The sequence below is a fragment of the Anolis sagrei genome, chromosome 9, assembly GCF_037176765.1.
Source record: "Anolis sagrei isolate rAnoSag1 chromosome 9, rAnoSag1.mat, whole genome shotgun sequence".
In the NCBI taxonomy this organism is placed as follows: domain Eukaryota; kingdom Metazoa; phylum Chordata; class Lepidosauria; order Squamata; family Dactyloidae; genus Anolis; species Anolis sagrei.
This window is the reverse complement of record NC_090029.1, coordinates 20,765,322-20,781,248: the sequence shown is the minus strand read 5'-3', so window position 1 is coordinate 20,781,248 and position 15,927 is coordinate 20,765,322. Positions and strand designations below refer to the sequence as shown.

At 44.0% G+C, this 15,927-nt stretch overlaps 1 protein-coding gene across 1 annotated transcript in view; it reads left to right on the top strand.

The window, feature by feature from the left end:
- The first annotated feature begins 12,329 nt into the window (after positions 1–12,329).
- LEO1 (LEO1 homolog, Paf1/RNA polymerase II complex component) overlaps positions 12,330–15,927 on the top strand; it is a 28,872-nt gene continuing 25,274 nt past the window's right edge. Inside the window, exons 1-2 of the mRNA XM_060755554.2 lie at positions 12,330–12,468; positions 14,982–15,773. Of these exons, the coding sequence (XP_060611537.2) occupies positions 12,411–12,468; positions 14,982–15,773 (850 nt within the window). The 5' untranslated portion in view covers positions 12,330–12,410. The remainder of the gene's footprint in view (positions 12,469–14,981; positions 15,774–15,927) is intronic.

Here is a 15,927-nt window from a genome sequence, read left to right as displayed (position 1 = left end):
AGTCATCCGCAAACCAGATAAACAATTGAGTCACACTGTCTACAGAAAACCCACACACACAGATAGATATCTCTACATAAAAACTCCAGCCATCACCCAAGTCAAAAAAGAAACACCATTAAAGCCTTGGCAGACTGTGCAAAAAGAATCTGCGAACCCCACCTCCTCCAAGATGAACTGAACCACCTCAACTGGGCTCTCCAGGCCAATGGAGACTCCACCTCAGGCATCAGAAGAGCTGCAAGACCAAGAACAAGCCACGAGAGTAAAGATGAAGATCCACCCAGAGGGAAAGTGTTCCTGCCATACATCAAGGGAACCACTGATCGCATAGGGAAGCTGATGAGGAAACACAACATACAAACAATCTACAAACCCACCAAGAAAATCCAACAAATGCTACGTTCAGCAAAGGACAAGAGGGATCCTCTCACCTCTGCAGGAGTCTACCGTATACCATGCAGCTGTGGACAAGTCTACATAGGGACCACCAAACGCAGCATTGCTCAGACACACATCAAGGAACATGAAAGGCACTGCAGACTACTTCAACCAGAGAAGTCAGCCATAGCAGAGCACCTGATGAACCAGCCTGGACACAGCATATTATTTGGGAACACAGAAATACTGGACCACACCAACAACCACCATGTCAGACTACACAGAGAAGCCATTGAAATCCACAAGCATGTGGACAATTTCAACAGAAAGGAAGAGACCATGAAAATGAACAAAATCTGGCTACCAGTATTAAAAAACTCTAAAATTATAACAGCTAAACCAGGAAAAAACCAGGCACAGATTAACACCTCCCAGCAAGAGATTTCCCAGGCTCAGGCAGGCCTTCAAATGCTAATGAAGGTGATCAGCTAAACATTCACACCTAACTGCGGCAGGGAAGAGCTCCTTGCCCCACCCCAGCCATTCCACAGATATATAAACCCATCTTTCCTACTTCCAACAGACCTCACAACCTCTGAGGTTGCTTGCCATAGATGCAGGCAAAACGTCAGGAGAAATGCCTCTAGAACATGGCTCTATAGCCCGAAAAAACCCACAAGAACCATTTCCATTGGGTTGTTCTATTATTGTCGCAGCACGCTTTTCATCATTTGCCACAAGCCTGAATTAAGTTTTCCGAATGCAAGAGGGGTTTGGTGTCATGTGCCTCCCAGTCATTCCTGGCTTAGAAGGCAGCCGTTCACAAGGCGTTTCTTAGCAAGATTGGGGCTTGGCCTTCGTCCGAGGCCGAGAGAGGGTGACTTGCCCCAATGGGTTTCGACAGCCAAGCGGGGGCTCGAACCCTCTCCTCCAGAGTCTGCATCTAAACCGTTGACCCTGCAAAGAAATCCAAACTATGTCCAGATTCCTAAGAGAAGCTTGAGAACATTCAAGGTAGAAAGGAAGAGAAAGTGCCAAACGTATAAAACACTAGCCGTCCCCTGCCAAGCGTTGCTGTGGCCCAGTCTGGTGATCTGGAAAATAAAGTAATAATAATAATAATAATAATAATAATAATAATAATAACTTTATATATAACCCGCCACCATCTCCTCAAGGGACTCGGAGTGGCTTACATGAGGCCAAGCCCAACAACAATCTCTATGTATATAACAAAAGTCAGTGTTTGTATGTGGAGGGCAGAAGTGCGGTGGACAGAGGGAGGACGTAGGGCGGAGGTGTATGTGGCAGCTTTCTGATTGGCTGCCACTGTGGTACAATTTGCATATGGTCTCTGATTGGCCAGCCTCAAAACTCCAAGATTCTGAGGTGACTGATAAGAGAGGAAAAGGCCTGAGGCTGTGTCAGAAAATTACCAATGCAGACCAAACTTGATGGGACTTGCAGTACCGTAACTCACTTTCTGAGACCACTACGATCCTCATCCAATGACTGATCAGGACCAAACTTGGCACACAGAGCCCCCATGACCCACTCTCCATCACGGTGAAGTTTGGAGGAGGATGGACCACAGATGATGGGACTTCAAGTACCTTCACTAACTTCCTGAGACCACTGCGAGCCATATAAATAATTGAGAAAGACCAACCTTGATACACAATTCCTTTCTCAAATAACCCGGGCAGCGCCAGGTCCCCAAGCTAGTACATCAATAAAAACAACAGGGAATAAGCAAAATAAACAATACAATTAATATAACTCACACATAGACAGTAACACACAAGGATTTAAAAACCTATGGCCAGGCCAGATATAATAATAATAATAATAATAATAATAATAATAATAATAATAATAATAATGGAGTCCCCAGTGGTGCAGTGGGTTAAAGCCCTGTGCCGGCAGGACTGAAGACTGACAGGTCGCAGGTTCGAATCCGGGGAGAGGCAGATGAGCTCCCCCTATCAGCTCCAGCTCCTCGTGCGGGGACATGAGAGAAGCCTCCCACAAGGATGATAAAATATCAAAATCTTCCAGGCGTCCCCTAGGCAACGTCCTTGCAGACGGCCACAACAGGACACTCCTGACATGACAAAATAATAATAATAATAATAATAATAATAATCTTTATTTCTACCCCGCCACCATCTCTCTGATGCGGACTCGGAGCGGCTTACATGGGGCCAAGCCCGGACAACATAATACAGCAATAAAATCAAAGCATATACAACAACCACCAAGAGGGCCTTCTCGGTGGTGGCCCCCGACTCTGGAACTCACTTCCCAAGGACATCCAGGGTGCCCCAACTCTGGCAATTTTTAAGAGGAGCCTGAAAATGTGGTTGTTCCAGTGTGCCTTTCCAGAATAATTAATTGCTGTGTTACTGTACTGCTTATATTTTGTTTTATTTTAGTTTATGAGATGTATTTTAACTCTTTTATATTGTTTGTTTGCTATTGTTTTATTATTGATGTATTGTGGTCTCAGCCTCATGTAAGCCGCACCTCCTAAGGACTGCCAATGTGGGGGCTTGCCTGATATCCTTGGAAAGTGAGTTCCAGAGTCAGGGGGCCACCACCGAGAAGGCCCTCTCCCTCTTCCCCACCAATCGCGCCTGCAAAGGAGGTGGGAGCATGAGCAGGGCCTCTCCGGATGATTGAAGAGAACGTGTGGGTTCGTACACAGAAATGTGGTCCCAAACTCAAGGTCAATGCCCACCAAACCCTTCCAGTGTGTTCTGTTGGTCATGGAAGTCCTGTATGCCATGTTTGGACCAAACAGCACAAATACTCAGTATGCCCAAATGTGAACACTGGTGGAGTTTGGGGGAAATAACCTTGATACTTAGGAGTTGTAGTTGCTGGGAGTTATAGTTCACCTACTATCTAAGAGCATTCTGAACCCCACCAACGATGGAATTGAACCAAACTTGGCACACAGTTCTCCCATGACCAACAGAAAATACTGGAAGGGTTTGGTGGGCAGTGTCCTTTGGTTTTGGAGTTGTAGTTCACCTACATCCAGAGATCACTGTGGACTCAAGCAATGATGGATCTGGACCAAACTCTACACGAATACTCAATATGCTCAAATGCGAACACTGGTGGAGTTTGGGGAAAATAGAATCTTGACATTTGGGAGTTGTAGTTGCTGGGATTTATAGTTTACCTATAATCACAGAGCATTCTGAATCCCACCAAAGATAGAATTGGGCCAAACCTCCCATACAGAACCCCCATGTGGGCCATAGCAACGCGTGGCAGGGAACGGCTAGTATATATATATATAGAGAGAGAGAGAGATGCAAGAGGCAAAAAGTCTTCCAATGTGTTGTCAAAGGCTTTCATGGCTGAAATCACTGGGTTGCTGTGAGTTTTCTGGGCTGTATTGCCATGCTCCAGAAGCATTCTCTCCTGACATTTCATCCACATCTATATCTGTGGAACATCCAGGGTGGGAGAAAGAACTCTTGTCTGTTTGAAGGAAGTGTGAATGTTGCAACTGACCACCTTGATTAGCATCTAATGGCCTTGCAGCTTCAAAGCCTGGCTGCTTCCTGTCTAGGGGGGAATCCTTTGTTGAGAAGTGATTAGCTGGCCCTGATTATTTATTGTCTGGAATTCCCACTTTTGAGTGTTGTTCTTTATTTAATGTTTTGATTTTAGAGGGGTTTCTTTTTAAATACTGGTAGCCAGGTTTTGTTCATGTTTGTTTGTTTGTTTATTTATTTATTATTTAATTTAGAACTTTTATATCCCGTTCTTATCTACCTCCGTGGAGGGACTCAGAGCAGCTCACAGCAAAAATTCAATGCTAGGCAATAAATAACAATTTAAAACAACATATATAATACAACAAGTTAAAATGCATATACCGTATATATACTCGAGTATAAGCCGACCTGAATATAAGACGAGGCACCTAATTTTACCACTAAACATGGGAAAACCTATTGACTCGAATATAAGTTGAGGGTGGGAAATGCAGCAGCGACTGGTAATACAAAATAAATAGAGATACCAATTAAAATTACATTAATTGAGGAAACAGGTTAAATGTTTTCAATGTTTACATAAAGCTGTAATTTAAAATAAGACTGACCAACTTTGATTAAACCATTATTCTAACCTTTTTCAATGTCAATTTGCTTACGTATCCCTCCAATAATAATAAAGAAAGTAAAATAATAAATGTAATAACAACAATAATAGAGTAAAATAATAAATGTAATAAATAATAATAAATACAGTAAAATAAATGTAATAAAATAATAATAGAGTAAAATAATGCAAATGTAATAATGCCAATAATAGAGTAAAATAGTAAATGTAATAACAATAATAATAAAGGCAAGAGTTCTTTCTCCCACCCTGGACATTATTTCACAGATAGATAAATCCCAGAGTTGTTGTAGGTTTTTTCAGGCTACATGGCCATGTTTTAGAGGCATTCTCTCCTGACGTTTCGCCTGCATCTATGGCAAGCATCCTCAGAGGTAGTGAGGTCTGTTGGAACTAGGAAAAAGGGTTTATATATCTGTGGAATGACCAGGGTGGGACAAAGAACTCTTGTTTGTTGGAGCTAGGTGTTAAATCCCACTTTCCTATTTTCCAACAGACCTCACAACCTCTGAGGATGCCTGCCATCAATGTAGGCGAAACGTCAGGAGAGAATGCTTCTGAAATACGGCCAGACAGCCTGGAAAACTCACCGCAACCTATGGAAGCGATTTGCTTCACCAAGATGAAACCATTCCCATTTATTTCCCTTCCCAGAAATTGCCTTGACTTGAGAATATCTGAAATGCAATCCCCTTGAGCTGAGATTACCTGCAGATGGAGACCATTTTGAAGATCCTGGTGCAGACCTGAAGAAAGAAATGGTTATTGTTGTTATTAGTCACACAGAGTACATTTCTTGGATTTGGAGCGTGACTCAATCCCAGGCCAGTTCCTCCTACATTGCCATAGAATCCAGTTTCTGAATCTGAATTATCTGCTTTGAACTGGTTGACGCTATGTAATGAAAAATTGAAAACAAATTATGTTCCTGGTTCGAAAATGTTACTTCCTGTTGCATTGTGCGGTCCTTACTTCGAAACTATGTAGTTGTTATTCTCCGAAAACTTTGTTGTTTTTGTGGCTGCCCCAAAGTATTTATTGATTATTTATTTCAGACATTTTTTACCCCGCCCTTCTCAACCTCTGGGGGATTCAAGGTGGCTTCCAATTGGCAACAATTCAATGCCGCATCATAAAACACAAAATTACAATACAATACAAATTAGCAAATATAACAATTAAAAACTTGAACATTAATAAATAAAGATTAAACAGGATTACTTTCGATCCATTTAGCTATTGCCAGTCTGGTGGCTATTTATCTAGCCATAACGATTACTCCGCTTCACTTATCCAAATCCACTTCCAAGCCATAGTCAAACATTATCAATTGTCCTTTCACCTGATTGCCCGAAGGTCTGGTCAACACAACCACGTTTTTACCTTCTTTCTAAAGGTGAGGAGGGATGATGATGACCTAATTTTCCTGGGAAGCGTATTCCACAGGCGGGGGGCTACCACCGAGAGGGCCCTGTCCCTCGTCCCTGCCAAACATGTTTGAGACAAAGGCGGGATCGAGAGCAGGGCCTCCCCAGAAGATCTTAAACTCCGAGGTGGGACGTAGAAGGAGATACATTCGGACAGGTATGCTGGACTGGAGCCGTATAGGGTTATATAGGTCAAGACCAGCACTTTGAATTATGCTCAGAATTGGATTGGCAGTATGTTGAATTGGGTTGTTGTAGGTTTTTCGGGCTATATGGCCATGTTCTAAAAGCATTCTCTCCTGACGTTTCACCTGCATCTATAGCAAGCATCCTCAGAGATTGTGCGGACCTCACAACCTCTGAGAATGCTTGCCATAGATGCAGACGAAACGTCAGGAGAGAATGCTTCTAGAACATGGCCATATAGCTCACAACCTCTGAGGATGCTTGCCATAGAAGCAGGCGAAACGTCAGGAGAGAATGCCTCTAGAACATGGCCATATAGCTCACAACCTCTGAGGATGCTTGCCATCGATGCAGGTGAAACGTCAGGAGAGAATGCCTCTAGAACATGGCCATATAGCTCACAACCTCTGAGGATGCTTGCCATCGATGCAGGTGAAACGTCAGGAGAAAATGCCTCTAGAACATAGCCATATAGCCCGATAAAAACCTACAACAACCCATATAATACAATTACAATACAATTTAAAATATTAAGATAATATAAAACCATAGCATAGCCAATAAAAACATATCTCATTAGGGTTTCCTTGTTCAATCACATTGTCCAAACATTCCATTTTCCTATGTCTGTTACACTGCATTTGTAAACGCCTGCTCAAAAAGCCAAGTTTTAGCTCTCTTCTGAAATGTTAGAAGGGAGGAGGCCAATATGATGTCCTTAGGGAGGGCGTTCCATAGCCGAGGGACCACCACTGAGAAGGCCCTGTCTCTCATCCCTACCAGCTGTACTTGTGACAAAGGCAGGATTGAGAGCAGGGCTTCCCCAGATGATCCTAAAGTCCTGGAAGGCTCCTAAGGAGAGATGTGTTCGGACAGGTAAGTTGGTCCAGAATCTTTTAGTGTTATATGAGTCTACACTGCCATATAATCTAGTTCAAAACAGATCATCTGGATTCAGAAACTAGACGGGGCCTGAGAGGTTCCTACACTTCTCCATAAGGGACAGAGGACCCCTCTTGACTCTTCCTTCCATGGACGGAACCGCAGACTTCTCGTCTTCCTCCACTAAGTCACTCACTGGGAATCGGGGCCCCTTCCAGCCCAGGTGCCAGCAGACCCATCAAGGTTCCCAAGAGCAACACTTGCAGTGACAGCGGTGGAACCGACTGCCTTAGCGCTGAGAACACCGGCATTGCTACGGTTGGCAACATGATCCTCATGTCTCCTCTTGTAGCGCTGCTTCCTTCTCAACACTCCATCACCTTCTGGCCTCCTGGGCTTAGGGAAGAAAGGCAACCCTGGACCATACATTGTGACGTAAGAGGAGAACCAAGGTGTTGTTGCCGTGGAAATGGTGACAAGAGAAATACAGCAAGTGTAGGAAATCCATCCCAAACTTGGATGAGTCTTTCACAACTTGGAAACCAGGGCCATTGGATACATGGATAGAGAGTCCATGGATACAAAGGGCCAATCTATATAAATAAAAATGTAATGTTCGTATGTGGGATTGACAGAACTCAAAAACCACTGAGGGAAGTGACACCAAATTTGGACAGCATACACCTAAGAACCCAATGTATGTCCTTCACTCAAAAATTTTTATTTTGTCATTTGGAAGTTGTAGTTGCTGGGATTTATCGTTCACCTACAATCAAAGAGCTTTCTGAACTCCACCAATGATGGAATTGAACCAAACGTGGCACACAGAACTCCCACGACCAACAGAAAACACTAGAAGGGGTTGGTAGGCATTGACCTTGAGTTTGGGACTTGTAGTTCACCTACATCCAGAGAACACTGTGGACTCAAACAATGATGAATCTGGGCCAAACTTGGCATGAATATTCCATATGCCCAAATATGGACACAGATGGAGTTTGGGGGAAATAGACCCTGACATTTATAGTTATTGTGATTTATAGTTCATCTACAATCAAAGAGCATTCTGAACCCCACCAACAACAGAATTGGGTAAATTTCCCAAACAGAACCCCCATGACCAGGCCCGTAGCCAGGATTTCGTTTCGGGGGGGGGGGGGGGCTAAAAAATTTTCGGGGGGGGTTCGGGGGGGACTGAGTTTCGGGGGGAGGGGCTGAGTCTGAGTGAAAGAGGGTCTAGCCTAGCAAACCTTTTGTATTATTACCCCAATACCCCCATGCATATGGGATATATTGATTATGGTGATCAGATCATGATATGAATAAACATAACAGTTTAAATAATGCACCAGTAAGGCCTTTTTGTGAACCACCATCAGAATTTCGGGGGGGGGGGGCTGAAGCCCCCCAAGCCCCCCCCCCCCCCCTCCCGGTTACATGCCTGCCCATGACCAACAGAATATATTTAAGGAAATCCAGTCCATCTCCCTTCACTAGGGCAAGAAAATGTAATCAGAGCCCTCCTGACAAAGAGCTATCCAGTTATAGATAGATAGATAGTTATGGTTCACACACAGATATAGTATCATAGATTTGAAAGGGACCCCTAAAGAAGAACAATTCTATGTTGCATGTTCCAGAGTAGAGTAGGCAACCCAGACAATCTTCAACTAGTCCAAGGAGAGGCAGCCAGGTTAATAACTGGGGCGGCATACAGGAAGCACACAACTTCCATGTTACGCCAGCTCCATTGGCTGCCAGTTTGCTACCGGGCACTGAAGGGAACCCCTTTTGTTAGGCACCCCAAGGCTGGTGACAGAAAGCAAGCAGTCTCCATAGGTGAAGCAAAATCTCTTTATTGAAGTGTGGCCACACAGGGAGAAACAGCCAAGACAGACCAGTGTCTTCAAAGAAGGCTGTCTCTAACATCTGGATCTTTCAGTCACCTTATATACATGTCTTTTCGCTGTGTCATGGGCACACACCTCTCTTATCGGATCAACCATTCAAAAACATATTTTTCTCATATTTTGCCACTTCAGTGTCTCTAACTGATAACCTTCTACAAATTACATAAACACACACATTATTGTTACAGATAAGCATTTTGGGTGTTAACCCACCCTGGGTACTCCCTGGGTGTACTTGACAATAGAGCATCTTGTGTCTTCTAGATACATTATCTCCTCTTGGTTTTTGGTCTTCTGCAGGCCAGAGGAGAGGGACAAACCCCTCTTTAGGTTTGCATTTCAGCATTTCAACACATCTAAGTTCTGTTAACCCTTTCAGCACCATTCAATGTGCTGGCTTTGGCCTATAAAGCCCTAAACAGCCCCGGCCCAAATTCACTGTCCGAACGCATCTCCCCCTATGAACCAGCGCAGAGATTAAGATCCTCCGGGGAGGCCCTGCTTTCCATCCCGCCATTGTCACAGGCACGAGAGACGGGGCCTTCTCGGTGATGGCTCCCCGGCTATGGAACTCCCTTCCTGGTGAGATCACTCCTCCTGTCCTTCAGAAGGATGGTAAAAACTTGGCTGTGGGGCCAAGCTTTCAGAACAGGGCAATAAAGCAGCAATAGGAAAGATGACCAGGCCAATTAGACTTGATGTGGATGACTAGGACAGTTTTAAAAGGTGTATTTTGATATTTTGATAATTTTTTAAAATGTTTATGCATGTGTATGTGAATTTGTGTCCCGGCATTGAATGTTTGCCGTGTATATGTTGTGCTCCGCCCTGAGTCCCCTTCGGGGTGAGAAGGGCGGAATAGAAATGTTTTAAATAAATAAATATTAGGTGTATTGTGTCAAAATTTCATGTCAATCCATCCAGTGGTTCCTGAGTTATGTTTCTCCCACAGATGAACATTAGATAGATAGATAGATAGATAGATAGATAGATAGATAGATAGATGATAACTCCCGTAATTTTTATTACTATCCGCTCTGCGGACTAGGGATGATGGGGATTGCCACCCAACAGCACTTGTGGCTGTGAGGCTGGGGAAGGGTTAAAGGAAGTTTTCTCTAAATCCAAACCCCACAAACAGAACAAGTGGCTGCCTTCCAGATGTTACTGTATCCCACCCCCCATCAGCTCTTGGCTTGCTGTCTAATAAGGAGGAAGATGGGAGTTGTAGTTCAGCATCTGGAGAGCCACACAAAAGGCCGTATTTAGGCCACCCACAAGCCTCCAGTTTGATACATCAGTATTTTGCACCACTCTATACTACTGCTACTAATATTATATATATATATATATATATATATATATATATATATATAATAGTTATATACTTATATTACATGTAATATTACTAATAATAGTATAATATAATGGTATAGTACAATATAGTGATATGTAATACTGATATTGTATTATGCTAATAATATTATATATATATATATATATATACACACACACACACACACACACACACACACACACTAGCCATCCCCTGCCACATGTTGCTGTGGCCCAGTCTGTGTATATGTGTTCGTGTGTGTATATATGCATACATATGTATGTATATATTTGTGTATATGTATATATGTGGTTTTGTGCATGCGTTGTAATGTATTTTTATTTTTGTGGTTTTTAAGCCTCTTCTACTGTGTTTTTCAGTGTTTTTATGAGTGATGGCCACTCGTTGACCTGATAGCTGTATTGTGTCCAAATTTGGTGTCAATTCGTCCAGTGGTTTTTGAGTTATGTTAATCCCACAAATGAACATTACGTTTTTATTTGAGAGGTTATTTCCTGAGCGTAGGGGCCCGTAATAAGAAAAGCGAGATAGCAGATAGGGTTAGAATTTAGTACAGAAAAATAAGCCGTGAAAATGGAGCCGATCCGCCATTTTGTGGATACAGAGATCTGAAAGGAGAGATTCCGTATCCGCGGTTTGAAGCGACGCAGATTCGGCGTCCCCGGAACGCCAGGGAGGCATTCCGGGCAGGCTCGCAGTCTCCCGCGGCCTGGAAAAGGTTGAATTCATGCATTTAGATAGTTCAGGCAAGAAGTGACACAAAGTATCAAGCTAGAGAGATAAAAAGTTGCAATTTCAAGTACCTTTATTTGGGGAATAGTTACGAAGTTAGGGCTTGAGGGAAAGTGAAAGAAAGACATAGAGGCTGTGCATAGTCCCTGGTTGAGCTGGCTGTTGGGGGCACATTTCATCAGTTTGTCCCAATTGTGGCTCCCAGGAACTGCGGAACTCTCTGCCGCAGGTCAGACCAACTTGAAGGCAGGGCTCTCCGATGCCCTCGATGACAACTACATTTATATTGATATTGATATTTATTCACCGGAGCGTCCTACAGGGAGCATACCACCCCCCTGTTGTGTCAGCTCCACTGGCTGCCGAACCAATTCCGAGCACAATTCAAAGTGCTGGTTTTGACCTACAAAACCCTATACGGTTCCGGCCCAATGTATCTGTCCGAACGGATCTCCCTCTACGTCCCACCTTGGAGTCTAAGATCTTCTGGGGAGGCCCTGCTCTCGACACCGCCTCTATCACAAGTGAGGCTGGCAGGGACAAGGAGCAGGGCCTTCTCCGTAGTGGCCCCTCACCTGTGGAACTCACTCCCCGAAGAGATTAGATCAGCGACTTCCCTTTTGTCATTCAGAAAAAAAATTGAAGACCTGGATGTGGGACCAAGCTTTTGGACATTCTGGCAGCAAAAGGAAAGACCTTGATGATGGGCAGGAATTGATGGAACAAAATGGATTTATGGAACTCTGAACACTGACCATGAGATTGTTTACTATTGTGTTATGTACTGATGTTTTTAACCTGTTAACTGTTTAATTGCTTTTATGTATGTATGTATTTTTGACATAGGCATCGAATTGTGCCTTCCTTTGTAAACCGCCCTGAGTCCCCCCTTGGGGGGGTGAGAAGGGCGGGGTAGAAGTAACTGAAATAATAATAATAATAATGTGTGTGTGTGTGTGTGTTGTAAGCCGCTCTGAGTCCCCTTTGGAGTGAGAAAGGCAGCATATAAATGTCTTAAATAAATAAATAAAAATAATAATTATTAAATAAAACACCTGAAAGCTGAAGTTTGCCCATGCCTGCTATACAAAGATTTTTTAAAGTGCCTGCCATTCCCGACGTGGCCACTGGGGGCGGCAAAGGACATTGGAGCCGTGGAGTCCTGAGCCAAAGAGAGGGTGCAATTTCAGATGCGTCCACTGGAGGCAGAAGTTTTTTGTGTGTGCCGCTCTGCCCTTTCCTCTCTACTGCGTCGCGTCAGAAGGCGGAGCCTGGCTCCTGCGTGAGGCGCTCTTCCTCTTCTCTCACCCACTCCCTCTGTCGTCGCGGTTTGTTTGCGTCACGGGCTAAGCGCCTTCTTCCGGCATAACTTAGAGCTTGGGAAAGGAAGCCATGGCGGACATGGAGGAGCTGTTTGGTAGTGATGCCGACACCGAGCCAGAGCAGAAAGGTAACTCTTCCTCTTGAAAGCCTTCCTTTGAGGAAGATTCCTCATTTGGTCTCACAGCAAGGCCTCAACACCCCTGAAACAGCCTCGCCTCCATTCCAAAAACACTCAAATTGGAAAGCCATTGCAAACTCAGTGAGCAAAGAAGTAGCAAGCTTTTGAAATACAACTTAGGTTGCTACAAACCATGACTGGTATGAAATCCTAAGAACTAAGCATTTAAATTCATACTGAGTTAAGCCCACTTAAAAGCTCTCTACTCTGTGGAATTAACCCAGTTTCATACCACTTTAACTGAATTCAGGGGCCCTCAGACTTCTTAAACAGAGGGCCAGGCCACAGTCCCTCAAACTGTTGGAGGGCCGGATTATAATTCGAAAAAAGCATGAATGAATTCCTATGCACAATGCACAGATCTTATTTGTAGTGCAAAGAAACATTTAAAACAATACAGTAATCAAGATGAAGAACAATTTTAACAAATATATAAACTTATTAGCTGTCCCCTGCCCAGTCGTGTGGCCCAGTCTGTTGATCTGGCAAATAAAGTAACAAGGAAGTGTTGGTTTCTAATATATGTAATTTCTTTATGTTCGTGGGTAAACTGTAGAATCATAGAATCAAAGAGTTGGAAGAGACCTCATGGGCCATCCAGTCCAACCCCCTGCCAAGAAGCAGGGAAATCTCATTCAAAGTACCCCAACAGATGGCCATCCAACCTCTGTTTAAAAGCCCCCAAAGAAGGAGCCATCATAGAATCATAGAATCAATGAGTTGGAAGAGACCTCATGGGCCATCCAGTCCAACCCCCTGCCAAGAAGCAGGAATATTGCATTCAAATCACCCCTGACAGATGGCCATCCAGCCTCTGCTTAAAAGCTTCCAAAGAAGGAGCCTCCACCACACTCCAGGGCAGAGAGTTCCACTGCTGAATGGCTCTCACAGTCAGGAAGTTTTTCCTCGTGTTCAGATGGAATCTCCTCTTTTGTAGTTTGAAGCCATTGTTCCACGTTCTAGTCTCCAAGGAAGCAGAAAACAAGCTTGCTCCCTCCTCCCTGTGGCTTCCTCTCACATATTTCTTGCTGTTTCTTTGTCAGTGTTGATGTGGAGAACGTCTGGTTTGCCCACCCTGGAACATGCAAGATATCATTGTCCTTCTTTAGGGGCCCCTTTCAAATCTATGATACTATATCTGTGTGTGTGAATCATATCTATCTATCTATCTATATCTATGGCTGGATGGCTCTTTGTCAGGAGGGCTTTGATTACGTTTTCTTGCCCTGATGAAGGGAGTTGGATTGGATGGCCTTAAGTATTTTCTGTTGGTCATGGGGGTTCTGTGTGGGAAGTTTGCCCTGATTCTCCATTCGTGGGGTTCAGAACGCTCTTTGATTGTAGGTGAACTGTGAATCCCAGTGACTACAACTCCTAAATGTCAAGGTCTATTTCCCCCAAACTCCATCTGTGCTCATATTTGGGCGTATTGAGTCCTTGTGCCAAGTTTGGTCCAGATCCGTCATTGTTTGAGTCCACAGTGCTCTCTGGATGTAGGTGAACTACAATTCCCAAACTCAAGGTCCATGCCCACCAAACGCTTCCAGTAAATACTGGAAACATTTGGGGAAAATAGACCCTGACATTTGGGAGTTGCAGTTGCTTGGGAATATAGTTCCCCTGTCATTAAACAGCATTCTGAACTCTGACAATCATGGAATTGATCCAAACCTGACATACAGAACTCCCATGACTAACATAAAATCCTGGAGAAGTTTGGGGAAAATATACATACCTTGACAATTGGGAGTTGCAGTTACTTGGTGCATTTTGGAGTCTGAGCCCAGATCCGGCAGGGAGGCTCATGCCTCCAGGAAGCCCGACAGGCGATGAGAGCCGGGCACAGGAGGATCCCCCACTTGGCCTGGCCTTACATGGAGTCTCTTGCTGCCGGCCGGCAGGAGAGTGATCGAGGTGAGGGAGGCCTCACGCAAGGCAAGGCCTTGCGCAAAGCGGCCCTCGTCTGACCTGCGCCCCTGCCAGCAGGCGGGAGCGTTTTTGAGTTATGTTAATCCCACAAATGAACATTACATTTTTATTTATATAGTATACACACACACACACACATACATATATATAGTAAGCTGCTCTGAGTCCCCTTCGGGGTGAGAAAGGTGGCATATAAAGTCCCAGTGTTTAGGACTTCAACTCCTACAATTCCTAACAGCAGTCTATTAGGAATTGTGGGAGTTGAAGTCCAAAATACTGGGTCAAATACTGGGTCAAAGTTTGCCCACGCTTGGTATATATGATAGTTTGATATAAAACCTGATTTTCCTTATCTCGTTAATATTCTGTCGCTTATTATACAAGCCCAGGGCCATGACAAAATAGTACCCTCAAAGCAAACCGAAAGCAAAAGATAACAAACAAAGGCCATGATGATGCTAACTCAGAGAGCAAAACCAATGTGAATTATCACTGGTTAATATTACTGCTTCATATTTTGTTTTCCTTGACAGATTCTGATTCGGGCTCTGAGTCCGATTCTGATCAGGACAATGCTGGTTCTGTCAGTAATATTTCCGGTAGTGAAAGCGAAAGAGAGGATGATCAGGAGGCTTTAAAACCCAGTAATAAAGAATTGTTTGGGGATGACAGTGAGGATGATGGTGTTTCTCATCACAGCGGTAGTGAAAACCAGTCAGAAAGATCCTACAATCCCTCTGAAGTCTCCGGACACTCCGAAGTGGAGGATCGCGACCAGTCAGATGCCGACCAGCACAGCGGTTCCGAAGCTGGTCACGATGAAGATGAAGATGAGGACCACCGATCAGAGGATGGCAGCCATCACTCGGAGGCAGAAGGGTCTGAGAAAGGACACTCGGAAGATGAGAAATGGGGGAGGGAAGACAAGAGTGATCAGTCGGACGACGAGGACAAGCTCCAGATCTCAGACGAAGAAGAACGACTGCAGCACTCGGATGACGAAGAGAAAATCTCCGATGATGAGGAGAGGCTTCCGGTTTCAGACGATAAAGAGAGGCTGCAGCATTCGGATGATGAGAAAATGCACATTTCGGATGACGAGGAGAGGCCTCAAGTCTCGGATGAGGAAAAGCTGCAGAATTCCGACGAAGAGGAAAGGCCTCGACATTCCGACGAAGAGAATGTGCAAAATTCGGATGATGAAGACGAAAGGCCGCAGCGTTCTGATGAGGAGAAGATGCAGAACTCAGACGATGAGAGGCCCCAGCATTCGGATGATGAGCACCGACTCTCGGAGGATGAGGAAGAACACGAACACAAATCTGGTAAGTGTGAATGGGTAGTTCTTTTTTGTATTTATATTTGAATTATTGTATGTTTACTTTTAAGCTTTTTTTAATTGCATTTCTATTTGTATTACTTCTAAGCTTGTTATTGTATTTATATTTAAATTATTATCTCATGTTTATTATTAAATTG